Source organism: Lutjanus erythropterus, chromosome 19 (assembly GCF_056507025.1).
Source record: "Lutjanus erythropterus isolate fLutEry1 chromosome 19, fLutEry1.hap2, whole genome shotgun sequence".
Taxonomy (NCBI): domain Eukaryota; kingdom Metazoa; phylum Chordata; class Actinopteri; order Lutjaniformes; family Lutjanidae; genus Lutjanus; species Lutjanus erythropterus.
In genome coordinates, this window is record NC_139335.1 from 17,387,089 (window position 1) to 17,402,829 (window position 15,741).

The window sequence follows — 15,741 nt, forward strand, 5'->3', positions numbered from 1 at the left end:
CAAGATTGAGGTCAGAGAACTTCATCGTGGGCTAAAGGACAGGGATGCGAACGAGAAAAGGTTTGACGTTTCATCACATTTAAAAGTCTCTTTATGTGCTTCAAGGCTTTTTGACTTGTCACGGTGGAAATCATTAGGGGAGTGTTAAATGGTGAGTGGTCGGGAGTGAATGAGCTAGTTTTCTATTGTGCGCACAGGCAGAGTGTGGGCTTGCAGTCGTCACCTCCTGTGTAATATACCTACAGCTCTGACCGAGCAGCTACAGCTGTGGCATGGCTCGCTGCTCGCGCATTTTCCAGTACCAGTACTGGGTGATGGAGGGTGCATGAACTCCCTAACCCCTACAATGTCCTTCTCTTTGCAGCTTGTGTGTGTATGTATATGAGTATGTGTGTGTGTGTGTGTGTGTGTGTGTGTGTGAGCAACAGCTGTGCGAACAGCTGTCTATAGTAACATGCTTCATCTGTACACACAGCCAAAGATGAGCTCAGAGAGCACCTCTCAAAAGTGTGTCCAACTTATGAGAGCCGGCCATGTTCTTATGGCCCTCGTGGGAGCTCTTTAGGAAAATGCTGTTGTACAAGTGACTACCAAAAGAAAGAAGACTACCAAAGAAGCAGAAAACTAGAATTACTGCCGCATAGTTTGATGCCTCTGCAAACAAGTCAAGTTGCAGTTTACATCCACGTCTGTTAAGACTCACATGACATATTTAGAGAAGACTACAATAAAAGATATTAAGTATGATTCCAGTGAATAACTTCCAGTGAGGCACATCATGTCTTCACTTAAGGACTATTTTGACAGAAGAGTACAGAGGACTGATAGAGAGCTGAAAATCATGATGTCACAGTGAAGCTGACCTTGGACCTTTTGGATGTAAAATGTCATCACCTCCTATTTTCCTAACCCTATTGGACATTTGTGTTAGCTTTTGTTAGAATTAGCATATGAATACTTGAGTTGTGGCCACATTATAGTCACATGAACCTTGACCTTTGACCTCTAAATTCTAATCAGATCTTTGTTGAGACCAAGTGGACATTTGTGCTAAAGTTGAAGAAACTCTATCGACGCGTACTTGAAATCTCACTTTCAGAAGAATGGGACGGACATGGGTTCACAATGACCTTGACCTTTGACCTCCAAATTGTAATCAGCTCATCATTGAGCCCAAATAGACAATTGTATAAAATTTGGAGAAATTCCGTCCAGTTGTTTCTGAGATATCACATTTACGAAAATGGGACAGATGAGACATGACATCATAGTTACCTTGACCTACGACCTCCAAAATTCTAATCAGTTCATCACTGAGTTCAAGTGGTCATTTGTACCAAGACTGAATATATTCCATCAAAGCTTTCTTGAGATATCTTGTTCACAAGAATGGGATGGATGTACTGATGGATTTATCGATGGATGGACTGACAGATGGACAGTGGAAAAAACAAAATTACAGTGTCAACAATATTTTAAGATAGTGAGAAAAAATGTCGGTGAAGCCACGAGGATGAATTCAGGAGAGGATTTTGTGTATGTTTATGCAGCACGTGCCATGTATGCATATACAGTATTTGCATGCTTTCATGTGCATGTACGTGTATGTAATCATGCTGTATTTATCCATGAAATGAGATGTTCAGGTCCTTAACAATGGGACTTCTTTGGATCAGAATGGATCTTCCGAGGCTCTATATGATTTGGCTTTTATGTGACACCGTTATCCTTTTCCTATTCATGATTGCAAGTGAACGACAGGGACAACTCAATCTCTGGGAAGCAGTTGTTATTGTCATGTGGTCCACAGATGCTTGTTATCTAGTCACGAGTTTATAGGATTGTGATCTCGGTGTATGGATCTAAAATCTCTCCAGTTGAAGAAGATTAAATGGCAGCTCTTGTATAGTGGAAATATTTGCAGTCAGCAGGTGAACTCCTCATAAACCCACCATAAAGACCACGAGCCATCAAAGACACAGCTGCATTTCCTCCTGCTGCACTTCACATGATTGCATGTAAATCAGTAATAAAATCATCAATCTTTCATGATCAGATCAATAACCACAGTGGGGAGACATTAGATGGCTTCAGTCCTAATAGGATTCCTCTTCTGCAGACAGAGGATCCATGGAACAACGTCAGTCATAGCCCATCTGGGGCACAGTAGATATGATGAGGCCTTCAAATGGACTTGTGGTTATGAAACAGCCTGTAGATGATAAAGCAGCCTCTTGGTAAACCCACCGGCTTTACTGGCGCTAAGAGCCCAAGCTTGTCAAAACTGATCGGGTTCATGCAGATGAGGACATATCCTGATTCCCCACGGTGCTTAAGGATGGGCATGTGTGCCCTATATATATGTTCTAGCACACGTCTTTACATGTAATGAAGCTTGTGCGTTGATATAACAGCTCTCGGCACAACTGGGGCATGTACACAACAAACAGGAACGATGAAAGTCATTTCTGCTATTCTTGCGATGCATAAACCGTTTTAAACTGTGAGACTATCAACAAAATCAAAGCGAGGAGGGGTGGAAACAGGCTTGTCAAACAGCGTGTGATGGAGAAATTAATTCTTTCTTTGCATATCTGAGGCTTACACCTCCTTTCTCAATCCCTCAACCCTCCATCTGACAAATCCAATTAGCATGACATGAACATTCTGCATATACACCACAACCAGGATCCTGGCAGGGGATGGGTAGGACGGGGCATCAGAAACTTGAGCCAGACAGACGCGGAGGCCTGGCACGGAGGGTCTCCACTCGGCCTGTAACCTGGCTCCAGCTGGAAGACCCAGTTCCTTGACAGGTTGGCTGTGATGATCACTCCCCTAACCCTCTGGTCCATCGCTGCTTCTCATCTATCTTCCAGTTGCAGCCCTCCTTCTTTTCACATGCCACTGCCTCCCTCTGCTCAGAGCCATCTGATATCACCACCTTTAGTTTAAGTTCCGTCTATTTTGCATGAAATTTTGTTGTCTGACGGAAAGCTTTTCTCATGGTGAGACATACAGTTCATCCACTTTTTATGCCTCCATGCTGACAACGAGGCATCGTGTATCTGGGTTGTCAGGTCGTCCATCCGTGTGTATTTTCTTCCGTCCCATTCTTATGAATTCTTTAGCTCGCCTAACTCACGCCTCACCAGAATTTTGGCACAGACCTCATTCTTGTGACTGCGATATCTCAAAAAAAGCCTTGACAGAATGTTTTCAAACTTGGCACAAATGTCCACTTGGACTCAAGGATGGACTGATTTGAATTTGGAGATCAAAGGTCAACCTCATTGTGACATCATAATGTTCAGCTCTCTATCAGTCCTTTTTACTCCTCTGTGAAAATAGTCTCTCAGTGAATTACTAGTCTAGAACTACATGTCATTATAATGATAACTTAAATTTGCCAAAAATACACATAATACCATTAATTAAATTCCGTCAAAATCTTCATTACATATATGAGTCTGGCCAAACATGGATTTAAACTGCAACTTGAGTGGTTCACAGAGGCGTGTGACCCTTGTAGTCTAGGTAGGCATCATGAGTGTAGATTAGAGAAAATTATTCACCACATTCACAACTGATGACCAATATTTGCACATACTTAATTGTTAGATTATAATTCCTGGGAGGGAAGGGATCACAAACATTTGACGAGTACAAAAATCACATCTTTTGTGTGGGGAAAACAAGCCATTGTGACCAAAAACATTTAACCAAATTGCAGTTTGAAAAACTAAACGAGCATTTCCTACCCCGCTGTGGGCACCAACACAATCACAGAGATAGTCTGACAGATAAAACGAAGCTCCAAACTTTTTTTCTCAGAGCTGCACAGAGGAAGCATCGCGTGGAGGTGTCTGGCAAGCTGTCAGCTTGTGCAGTCTCCTGGCCCATGCCGGTGTACAGATTTGCATTCGGCTCAAAGGAGGCCTGAAAACATCAAAGCCTCTTTGAAGCACCACTTGATGCTGCACAGTGGGACAGGTGAAGTAAAACAATGCAACACAGCACTGCTCTGAACTACTGTACCCAGAATGCACCGCAGTTCCGAAAATAAAAGTGGGACACATCAATGCCATGATGAAAACAACAAACCCTCAAGATGTGCTTTAACAAAAGTAGAACAAAGGTTACTTTTCTACATTGTTTCCCTCAGAAAACTCTGATATTTTTATATTTCCGCTCTGAGGACTTTTGTATAATATCTGTAAACACTGGAGACAGATGACTGTGACAGTCAAAGCAAGGACTTTGAATAAAATATGACAGGCTAAATAAAGAGCTGCAGGAATCTGTAGCATATAATTCAGAAACTGACATGCAATTACTGTCAAAACAGTTTCTGACAGCAACTGAGAAACGACTGCTTTACTTATATCTACTGTAAGAATTCAGCAGTTTTCTGCGTGTTACATATCCAATCACTGCTAAGTTTCTAACATCATGTAAGCTTCAAAATGAAACTCAGAGCACATATATTTCAATAATTTGCCTTGTAAATTCTCATACGCCTGAAGCTGAGACTTAAATTCTTCCACCAGAAATACTAGTGGATTAAACTATTTATCAATATTTTATTCAGGTACAATGCCAGTTAACTGAGAGTTAGACAGGTCACAGTGTGACCCTCTTCTGATACCCATAATGCCACATGATGCTCAGAGCAACAGCCCACGGCCTGACCACGCCTCATAATGCTCTCCCACTTTGTTAACCCATCCTGCCATCATATTTGCACTCATACATGCAACTCATGCATGGACACATATTGTCTGATTGTCCATGTTGCCTAGGAGCAGCCCCTGAATGCCTAGTCTGGTCTAATAGCTACTCAAAAACACTCACACAGACACACACTAACGTGGGGTAAACTCAGCTCTTGTCAGATATGACTATCCCACTGATGCCTGCTGGACGTTCTGGTTGACTTGAAATGTTTGCGTGTATGAAAGCTACAATAGAGGTTCAGATTGCCATTGTTTTGGACCGTGTTCTCTGAGGCTAATGTTGTAAACAATGCCTCATGTTCTAAAATTCAACCTCTGATTGACCTCAGGATGAAATGCCAAGTTAGGATACAGAAAAATGACTCAGTCAAACATGTGCAACTCTGAACTGTTGCTACTGTTTTTGTGTAAATATTAAGGGATAAAGTTGCATTGCATTCAGGTAAAGAGGAGCTGACTCTGAGGTATGAACACCAAACACAAGGTGAATAAACTTTGAATAAACCTTGCAGCCTCTTCATAAATCAAACCCTGACAGTGAAAAGATATTCTGTAGCAACATTTCACCATTCATTTTCTACACTCTTATAAATAAGGGTTCCAGAAAGGTTCTAACCAGAACCATTTGCTTCTAAAGAAACCCTTCTTGAACAAAGGGGTTGGGCAAGGCTTGTTTTTAAGAATTCTATAAAGAACCCTTTTCATCTAAAAAATGTTTTTTTGCAAGAAAGAGCTCTTCAAGGATTTTAACAATGCTTGAAGAACTCTTTAATCAAGAGTTCTTAATAAGGGGTTATAATATAAAAAGGTTCTCTGTAGAACCACCTGAGTGTGTTCTAGATAAAACCCTTGGAAAATTAAAAAGGTTCCCTGTACAACCTTGTGATAAAATAATATAGACAAAATCCTTGGAATATAAACACGTTCTCCATCAAAACTGGGTGGGTTCTCGTAAACAAGGTGGAGAGGATGGAGAGATGGAGAGGTTCTGGATAGTACCCTCAGAGAGGGTTCTGCATGAAACCATTACAACATAGAAGAGTTCTCTGTAGAAGCTCTCATGAGGGGTTTTGGGTGAAGCCGTCCAGACAGTTTTAATAACCCTTTATGTTGGGTTCTAGGTAGAGAGCTAGGTAGAGCTCTCTGAAAGGGTTCCCAGTGGAACCTTTCTTAAAGAACCTTTCAAAAAGGGTTCTATGGCTCTAGTTAGCACCTTTATTTCTAAGAGTGCAGCTGATGTTAAACTGACTGGCCTGGACTCTTATCATCACATTAACGTGACTGTGGCTGCAGAATCGTATCAAACCTGAGCACGCTGTCAAGATTTGGCACTTTGAGTTTTCACAAGAATCACCGTCCAGGTCTGCATGCAAACACACAAAACACCTTCTCTGTCTGACTCTACCTCTTTACCTCTGTCTCCATCTCTCACTCCCAGAATCTAATACTCTCCACTGGGGCTCTCATGTAGAAAAACCATTCTGCATTTCATAGCAATCAAAAAGGGCTCCTGAGCAATTACTTGTGATCGCAGCCCAGTTGGCCTGGACACTGTTTATCTGTGCTGGCATGGGAATTCATCGGGCAAATCTCAGACAGCTGAAAGGGAGGGCATTTCTTTTTCATGTGCAAGGCGCCTCTGCCAGCATATATGCCTCCCCGAAGACGTCTTCACGATGGCTCAATGCTCATTTTAATTAACACATAAGCCTGTTGATGTTAATTAAAAAGCAGACAGAAAAAGATCACACAGAGGGGAGAGCTGTGCATCCGAACGCACCAAAAGATGCAGCGGCAGTGCTTGGAACTTATTCAGATGAGATTTCCTGAAGCCCTCTTGAAACATATGCATTATAAGTGGGCGCATTAAACCAAGAGTATCAAACAAATTTTTGATGTTAGTTATTTTTTAGGGGAAATTGCTTGAAATCTGTCAGAAATGTGCTAAAATGGCTTTTATAGTTTTAACAATGGAGTTCCAACAATAATAATATCTGCAGACGATGTGGTGTAGGCTCACATGAAAATGCTGTCATGCATGTCAGCTGCAGTGTAACTTACTTCATTGGTTTGAACAGCGCTTGTCCATAGTTCTGGAAAGTCATTATCAACTTCAGCTGCGTGCCTCCTGATTTCATGGCTGGGAGGAAAACAATCAAGATGTTAGATCAGTATTTGCAGCATAAACACACACAGACACAAATATAAACATAAACACACCAGAAATATATTCGCACATATGCACAGCTGTTTTGTTATTTGCCAATTTGGAAGATGCAATTTTGCATGAATGCATAATAGAGCTATCGCATCTGCTGACCAATTTGCCAGACAAGGTACAATCAAAGTGCAATTGTAGCAGTTAAGAGCTGGGTGTGACTCACAGCAAGAAGTGGCATGAAAAGCATCTGCTGAAGACTACAGCTGGTTCTGGGTTTGATGGAGGCCTGAACATGGAAATCGACAACTTGCTTTTTCTTGGCTTGTGTCTTTAGAATAGAGTTATGATACCAGAATTTTGAACTTCAGTACAAAACTAGTAGAAAAAGAAACAATACTTTTTTTTTTTTCGTTTCAGGAAAACGCTGTTATACAAGCCAAATATCTCTCTCTCCAAACCAACCAAACTCCATGGGACAAATCAGTAATTTTACCTTGCAGAACACATGGGTTTCTGGTCCACTACTGTCTCAGTCTGTTAGTTTGTTTGTGTTATTGTGTGACTTCACTGTTTTAAAAGGATAGTTTGGATTCACCAAAGTTCAAAGAAGAAACCAACAGATTGAGGTAGCAGTGGACCAGCAACTGCTGAGTGCAAATATGTGCACATGCTGCCCAGCAGACCTGATTCCGACCAGATGTTTATCTGTAAGCCCTCATGGACCGCATGCGTCGGCAGTGACTGCTCGTGCACGTCAGACGCTCCGCAACTGCTCCTCCTCTCACTCCCACCAAGCTGACCTCCTGCACCCTGGGAGAGGAGCCCGGGCGCATGTCTCTGACTATCAGTCATGTCCACGGTGTCTCCCAGAGGCTGATGGAGACTCGCTGTGAGCTTCCTGCCTGCTTCCAACTCAAACAAAGGGACCGCCAGGCCTGTCTAAATGCCTTGTGTTTCTGTCATAATGGACAGGCTTTCGGGGGATTTGCCCATTTATTACAGCGCATTAACTTGAGCATATTACACAACACAGCGCTTCTGCCTAACCCCAATATCAACATAAGCCCCCTGTAGTGGACCCACTTACTGACTGGCTTGCTGGCTGTGAAGCTGGCTGCACTTCTACCCCCTGCTCAGAACTATCTTTTGTTTATTGACTCTCTTGCTGTGTCTCACTGTTTCTTCCTCTGTTTTTTTTTTTATCTCTTTCTTGTTTGTATATGTCATCCTTTTATTCTCTCTCTGTCTCACTTTGTCTTACTCACCGCTGGCAAGCCTCCCCATTTACTGTGACTCATTTTCAAAAGCTTTTGTGTTTTACATCCACTGTTGCACAAAATACAACCTACATAACCTTGGGTCAGCGTCTTCTCTTTTACGGCTGCAGATGGATACGGAGTGAAGCCGAAGTCAAAGAATACGCTGAGAGCATTAGGCCTACACATGTTGCGCACCAGATTTGCTGCAGCCAGGTCAAGTGGATGGTGACCCAGAGTAATCTTTAAACTTGGTGCAGTTATACAGCAAGTCTAAAACCTTTGGGAGATTGCAAATGACTGAACTATATTTTAATGCTGCGACCTTGAACCCATAAGCCACAATCCTTGAGGGACTGACCTCAATTCTTTGCTTGGTGCTGGACATTTATATAAAAAAATGTTTCTAATTGAAAACTACAAAAGGTAATCCCTTGTGAGGAAAAAAAAATCCAGCAAAAGCTCAGCTGATTGTTTCTCTGGATTGTATCTGTGCTGACATTCAATCAAACATGACTTGAACTTCAACAAGACATTCTTTGATTCTCCTAAAGGCCATCTGTCTCAGCATCCATGTGCAAACACGTGTCTGTTGATCTAACCATCTACAACCCAAACTCCAACATAGTCGAGACACTGTCTAAAACGTTAAAACAGAATGCAATGATCTGCAAAACCATTTTGACTTCTGTTCAACTGAATACAGTGCAAAGACAAGATATTTAATCTTCAAACTGATACATTTCATACATTTTTGTAAAAGACACCCATCCTGAATTTGATGCCTGCAAAAGAAAGTGGCTTCCATGAAAGGCTCAGGCGTTCACAAGCACAGGTGGGGTGAGGTTCATCAGTTTGTGAAAACTGCATTGGCAAATAGTCCAACATATTAAGCATCATTTCTCAAAACAGAACTGCCAAGACTGTGAGGATTTCACCATCTATAATCTATAATATACTTGAAAGATTCAGAGAATCCTGTGAAATCTCTGCATGCAAGGGGCAAGGCTGAAAACCAACTTTGAATGCCTGTGACCTTAAATCCTTTAGGCAACACTGCATTAAAAACTGCATTAAACATCCACATAATGGTACAAAGGATACCACATGGGCTCGAGAATCCTTTGGAACCCCACAGTTTGTTGCTGCATCTTCAAATGCATGGTAAACTTGCACCTGTACCAACTTTTTTGGAACATGTTGCAGACATCACATTCAAAATGAGTGTATATTTACAAAAAACAATAAAGTTAATCAGTTTTGAGCATCAAATTTCACGTATTTGTACTCTATTCAACTGAATATAGGTCAAAAAGGATGTGCAAATCATTGCATTAATTTTTTATTTACCTTTTACACAGCATAGCAACTTTTGTGGAATTAAGGTTGGATAGCTTGTTCCCGTTTCTCCAAGCGTTGGCAAATAAATCAATGACCCTGTTGTTGTTTCTCAGCCTTCATGTTCTATGGTCTTTCAAAAAGCTCCAGGCCTCACCCACCACTACCACCATCATCAGATCCCCCTTTCCATCCCAGTGCTGTGATGATAAATCCACCCCGCTCTCACCTGTGCCACGTCGTGCCACTGTGCACATGATTTATGAGTCTAGCTGAAGACTGAACAAAGGGCTGCAGAGAAATAGACACAGAGGAGGAAAGCGAGCAAGAAATCGCTGAACGGGGGAACTTTCTAATGCTATCTCTGTTTTGCAATTTTAGTGAGACAGATAAGTGGTAAGTATGTGCACCAATTACGGGGCACAAAAGCTATAATGCATGCTTCCAGGCACACAAATACAAATGCACTGGGTTTTCTTTTCAACAGACAGACAGTGTTTTTATAGGTATGTCTGGGCACAGATTGATGGTTTATATATAATAAACACAGGGGACAAAAAATGGGCACAAACTATTCAAGTGTAGGCTGAGATGTGTAGCATGAGTGATTGTGAGCTGCCTGTGAGAGATGGAGGCACTAACAACAATGAGGCAGTGGAGACAGCGTCAATAAGAAGCACAATGACTCTTTTTGAGCACACAAAGAGGCAGAGATAACAGCAGTGGCAGATATTTTGGTATTCACTGTCCAGATCGTGTGCTTCATATTGCGGTCGTGATTATTTATCACAGTTATTTGTCTCACGTATTTTCACACTGAGACAACATCTCTTTCACAAAGAAGATTTGTCCAAGATGGCATCAGTATAATGAAACTGGAATAAAGTACATTTATAGAGCATCATTTACAGTAAAAGGCCCATCTTTTACAGAGAACAGAGAGAAGTCAAATGCATAAACAACTTATTTTGTTTTGTACTTTGACACATTTTTACTTTTCTCACTTTTCAGAACAGAATTTCTGAAAGTAACAGCTGCACTGTGATGTCTCGATGCTAAAGTCCATGCTCTTTTGCACCGAATGCGCACTTATTCATCATCACCCAGTTTAAAAGCAAAGTGTCTCTGAATGCAGACAGTAATGGATATTTAGGAATGAAAGCAATTTTTAGACATTCAGACAAGAAAGACGTTCTTCTTCCATTAAGTTTGCCTGAAGATGTTTGGTAGGTATGTGAAGCATTTTAGGCACGTGTGATTTTTCTTTTCTGCTCATCTTTCATCCGTCTTTACTTTCAATTTGTGAACACCATGCATGTTCTCATTCAAGGCAGCGGCTGGTTGGGTGAAATTAAGTGGTGCGTGTCCTGCATTGGGACCATTAGGGCTGGTGCTTCAAGTAAGAAGCTTTTGTGAATTATCGATTAATAAGTCGGTCATTTAGAATAATTATAAAGCTGTGACAGTTAATTACACGGTTATTAATCTCATCACAGGCTATTTTAATAATTAATTAACCGATTTCAGTAGTTAAATAGTTAAAGAAAAAAAAAGTTAAAATTCTCTGATGTCAGCTTCTGTTATGTGAATGTTTAGATTTTGGAAGCCTTGATGATAATAATCTCTGTCTAAAATCATCATGGTTGTCGCCCACTAGTTTGCATCAGAGCTACAACTATCAGTTGTAAATTATTTAATAAATTGGCAAGTATTTAAAGAACTGATTCATCGTTTTGAGAATTTTTTTTGAGAAAAAATGTCTAAATTCTCTTATTCCGGCTTCTCATATGAGAAACTGCTCTGGTTTCTTTACTCCTCTATGGCAGTAAACTGAATATCTTTGAGTTGTGGACAAAACAAGACATTTGAGGATGTCATTTTGGCCTTTGGGAAACACTGATCAACTGATGGATTTACTAACAATCAATTGAACAAGAAAACAGACTACTCGATATTGAAAATAATCCTTATTTGCAGCCCTTATTAATTGATTAGGTTTTTGGTCACATAAAATGTCAGAAAATGTTGAGAAATGTCCCTAAGTGACTTCCCAAAAGGTCTTGTTTTGTCCACAACCCAAATATATTAAGTTTACTGTCATGAGGAGTAAAGAATCAGAAAATATTAACATTTGAGAAGCTGAAATCAGAGATTTTGGACATTTTTCTTAAAAAATTATTCATATTTATCATTAAAATAGTTGGTGATTAATTTAACTGATGACAACTAATCAATTATTCGACTAACTGTTGCAGTTCTAAGCGGATTATTAAGGACTGAGTCATTAAGCAGCAGTAAATCACATAATAACCAACATACTCTTTCACACACCGACACACTGACATTATTTGATAGATTGTTAGAATCTATATCAAGCTCCCGAGAGAAGGCAGCTGAACACAGATTTATAAACTCACACACATAAGCAGAAATACAGATAAAGGGCCAGATGTGTGTGTGTGTGTGATTGTGGTGTCCTCACACACATGCACACACAGTCATGCTGTGCAAACAGGAACCCACGTACTGTGATTCATTGTCAGACAAGTCAGGCTCACACACGTCACTCAGTGGTTCAACCAGGTTGGGTTTCTGAAGGCTGATACTACTCCCAAGATTTACATTTAATACAGTTTATCTTTTCATTAAACTACTTTTGTTGTAGTTACTTAAATGGATAGTTTGGGTTATTTGAAGTCGTGCTGCATGAGGTATTTATCCATACATTTAAGAGTATTCCTGTATTTTAGCCAATTAAAAAAGGCCCACCTAAAAAAATCAGAGTGTACGCTATATTTAGAATATTTTAGCTGCTTTACTTTGCTGCCAGATGGCCTTTTCTGACAGGAAACTGCTGTTATATAAAAAAAAATATTCCTCCCCTCAATCGGACCAAAGTCTATTGGCAAAATTTGTAATTTTACTTTGCAGAACAAAGGAGCCACTTTTCTACTACTGCCTCAATCTAATAACTTTGTTTGTGTTATTTTTTGGCTTTGGTGTTTTAAAAGGATAGTTCAGATACCATTAAGTCCCACAATAACACAAACTAACAGATCAAGGCAGTGGTAGACCAGCAACTCTTACCTAATGCTTATGTAACAGTGGTTTCCAACCATTGACAGCAAAGCAAAGCAGTGAAAATAAGCTAAACACAAACTAATATTGATTTTTTTTTTAGGTGGCCATCTTTTAAGTGGCTAAAATACTTTTTGTTGCTGATCTTGTCCACAGCTGTTCATTGCTTAGCTTCCATGCTGCTCCTCCTCTCCTCTTTTCCCAAACTGGGGGCGTGCCAAACAGCATTTACTGTAAGTAAGAGACTGACTATGGATGAATACCTCATACAGCCCCACTTCAAAATCTGAACTATCCCTTTACAGAATTTTACTCATGTCGGGGTGGAAAAGGCTCTTAATTGCATTATAGCACAGGACAGAAACACGTGTCTCTCTTTAGCCGACTCACCCACGCTGGTGATCCTCTGTGAGGCCAGGTCCTTCAGCAGGGCGTCCAGCACAGGACTGTGTCTGGAGTACAGCTCATAGCGGTTGATGCCGATGTGGAAACGCAACCAGTTGGGGTAGGACTCTGCCGTCACCTCTCCCGTTGGAGAGAACTCGTCCTCCTCTTCATTCCCCTCTTCATTGTGCCTATGTAGAGGAAAGGCAAGTAGGTTCAGCAAGTAGCTGTGGTACAAGTAGATTCCTGTTGAGATTATTTTTATTATATTATATTACATAATGATGATTATCGTATCTGTAGCAGTCTCTGATCCTCATTAGCTGTCTCTTAATAGGGTCTGCCCACAACAAAACCTAACAAAGGTATATGACTGTATCAGACAAATTTATGTTGAAGGAATTGACACAGAGCACAGTTCATTCTAATAACGTGGATTTGTTACTATTATAATATTAAAATGCATGTTTACTGACTGGTATTATCAAAGTTATTATTTGTTAAATGTATCACTATGGTAAGTCCTAAGTTGCATGCCTTAAAAGGTAAGATGGCATGAGAATTGGAGAGATGGGGGGATGCAGCAAGATGCATGAATGGACATTATACTGGAGGAAGAGAAGAGATGGAGAGCGACAGGGTGGATGGAGATGGAAGGACCTGCCTTCTGGTTGATTAGATAGATAGATAGATAGATAGATAGATAGATAGATAGATAGATAGATAGATAGATGGTTTGAAGGCCTGCATGGACACTAACCAGAATAATCTGTGTACAAATTGAAACAACAACAAAACGTGAGAGCTAATTGAGTTAAACTCCTTCACATTACTTATATTTCTTTATGGACAGAGCATGCGGGCTAATATCAGCTACTTTTAGTCCCTTATTGCATCCTATCAACCTTCTCATGAAAGCAGTCTGACTGTCCCACTGTAAAGCTTTAAGTTAAACAAATTCCCATCATCTTACCATCCTTGGTTCCCTGCTGCTCTGGGGTAAAACCTGATGTCAGTGTTGACATTAAACAAAGTGTCATCGTCCGTGAGGGGAGGAAGATCAACCTTGTATAAAGGATGCTCAAACAGAGCTGACAGCCGGGAGACACCGTGTGCAGGGACGGTGCGACCCCCGCTCGCGTCCCCGATGAGCGGCTTGTGGTCCTCCGCCTTCCCCGCCGACGGTCTCATCCTCCGGAAGGACTCGGCTCTGTCCGCGGCCGCTGCCGCTGCCGCAGCTGTGATCTTCTCCAGGGAGTGCGACGTGAGGTTGGAGCTCGGCTCGTTGCTGAAATCCTGCAGGATCCTCAGCGTGTGCTTGTTGTTAGGCCAGCCCGCTTCAGCAGCCGCCGACCTGGCGCGCTGCTTCCCCCAGCCCTGCGCTTCCCCGGACGGGTGGTGAGCGCACTGACAGCCGCCGTCCCCGCTGTCCGCTCCCGCCGCTCGCTTCTCCAGTTTCGGTAACAAGTCTATCATGATGTGCATGGTGCACGCCACCAAAAACACCATGAGTATGAGCACTCTGAATTTACGAAACAATATCATCTTTATCATCTTTTCCTCTTTTGACACAGCTTCAAGCGCAGCGCACCTTACGGCACCGACATTGATGTCCAATAACAGTGTTATAATGCGATGACAAAGCAGCGATGTTGGTTTGAAGATTTGCTGTGATCACTGCACACATAATCAGCCTGTTAACAACTCCATCATGTGCTCAGTCATTATTACTATTTATTCTTTTTCTCAATTGTGCCAGTTCTTCATCCCCAGACAAGACAGGTGGACGGACCGACACATTGTGGACACTTCACTGGCAGCGGCTCAAGTCTCTTCATTCATTGCCTTGTTGAGTCGGATACAGTGTCAGGAGGACGGACCACCCTAAATAAATCGTTAGGAAGAGATAACGGGAGGGAGGAGGGATGGATGGAGGGGGGGGGGGGTCCTGTTAAAAGCGCCGATATTCTTCCTCAGATCTGCTTCCTCGTGTGGAATGAGATGTCAAATGTGTCATAACTGTCTTCAAGGGGAGGGGAAAGTAACGGAAGAGATTGATATAGTCCATAAAAGCACAGTCGTCCTTGTCTTTAGGATGAATTGATGATTAAAAAATAAAAAGAAAGTGAAAATTCCATTAAAAAAAAATAAAATAACAGGTGATCCGCGGCTGAGATGCTTGGATGCGGTCCCGCTTCTTTCTCCACAGCCCTCGTTGAAGTCAAATCAGAGACTGGCAGGCAGGTGCAGGGATCCTGGTTGTCATTTGTCCCCTTAACACCGCCTTGTCTTCCTTCCAAGTGTTCATCCAGGGTGGGTGTGTTAAATATTATGATCCAAGCCCTCTGCGCCCAGCCTCGGTGGCGTCATAAGGGAAGAGATTGGCTGCGTCTGCAACATACAAGTGGCACTAGTGACATGAAAGGCGAGCTTCAGGGAGGAACGCTGTGCATTGAAACCATCTGAGGCTGCAACTCCTCTGTGCGCAGCCAGAGGGCGTCAGCACAACCCTAAACAGGCTAAATACAACACATGATCTGAAGGACAATGTATGTTTACCATTTTTCAAAGAGCACAATAAGACTCTGGTCTTTAAAGTGGGCTCTAGGGGGTCTCATGGGTCCTTGAGGAAGAGCCATTTATGTAACATTTATGGGAGGCTAACAGAAGACAAACGGATGACTGTTAACTTTTAAGTTTATATTGGTACCAGACACAAAAGATCCTCCTCCTGAGCCACTTCACAGGAAACTTTACAGCAGTTTTAAAGCAGCTGGTTCGTGATTAT

General features: G+C 41.7%; 1 protein-coding gene across 1 annotated transcript; it reads right to left on the reverse strand.

Annotated features, from left to right (window-relative positions):
* Positions 1 to 6,764: 6,764 nt before the first annotated feature.
* On the reverse strand, positions 6,765 to 15,345 carry LOC146309600 (extracellular serine/threonine protein kinase FAM20C-like). The gene is made up of 3 exons (XM_084744498.1): positions 13,927 to 15,345; positions 12,960 to 13,144; positions 6,765 to 6,876 (listed from the first exon to the last, which is right to left on the reverse strand). Exons 1-3 carry the CDS (start codon positions 14,505 to 14,507, stop codon positions 6,794 to 6,796), a joined length of 849 nt encoding a protein of 282 aa, XP_084600624.1. The 5' UTR covers positions 14,508 to 15,345; the 3' UTR covers positions 6,765 to 6,793.
* Between the last annotated feature and the right edge of the window lie 396 nt (positions 15,346 to 15,741).

Excerpts from the sequence above, each read along its gene's own strand:
- LOC146309600 (XM_084744498.1), bottom strand. The coding sequence starts at position 14,507 with ATGATAAAGATGATATTGTTTCGTAAATTCAGAGTGCTCATACTCATG. Across the intron at positions 13,145-13,926 it reads GCAGCAGGGAACCAAGGATG|GCACAATGAAGAGGGGAATG; the intron begins GTAAGATGATGG and ends TCCTCTACATAG. Across the intron at positions 6,877-12,959 it reads ACAGAGGATCACCAGCGTGG|CCATGAAATCAGGAGGCACG; the intron begins GTGAGTCGGCTA and ends TTTTCCTCCCAG.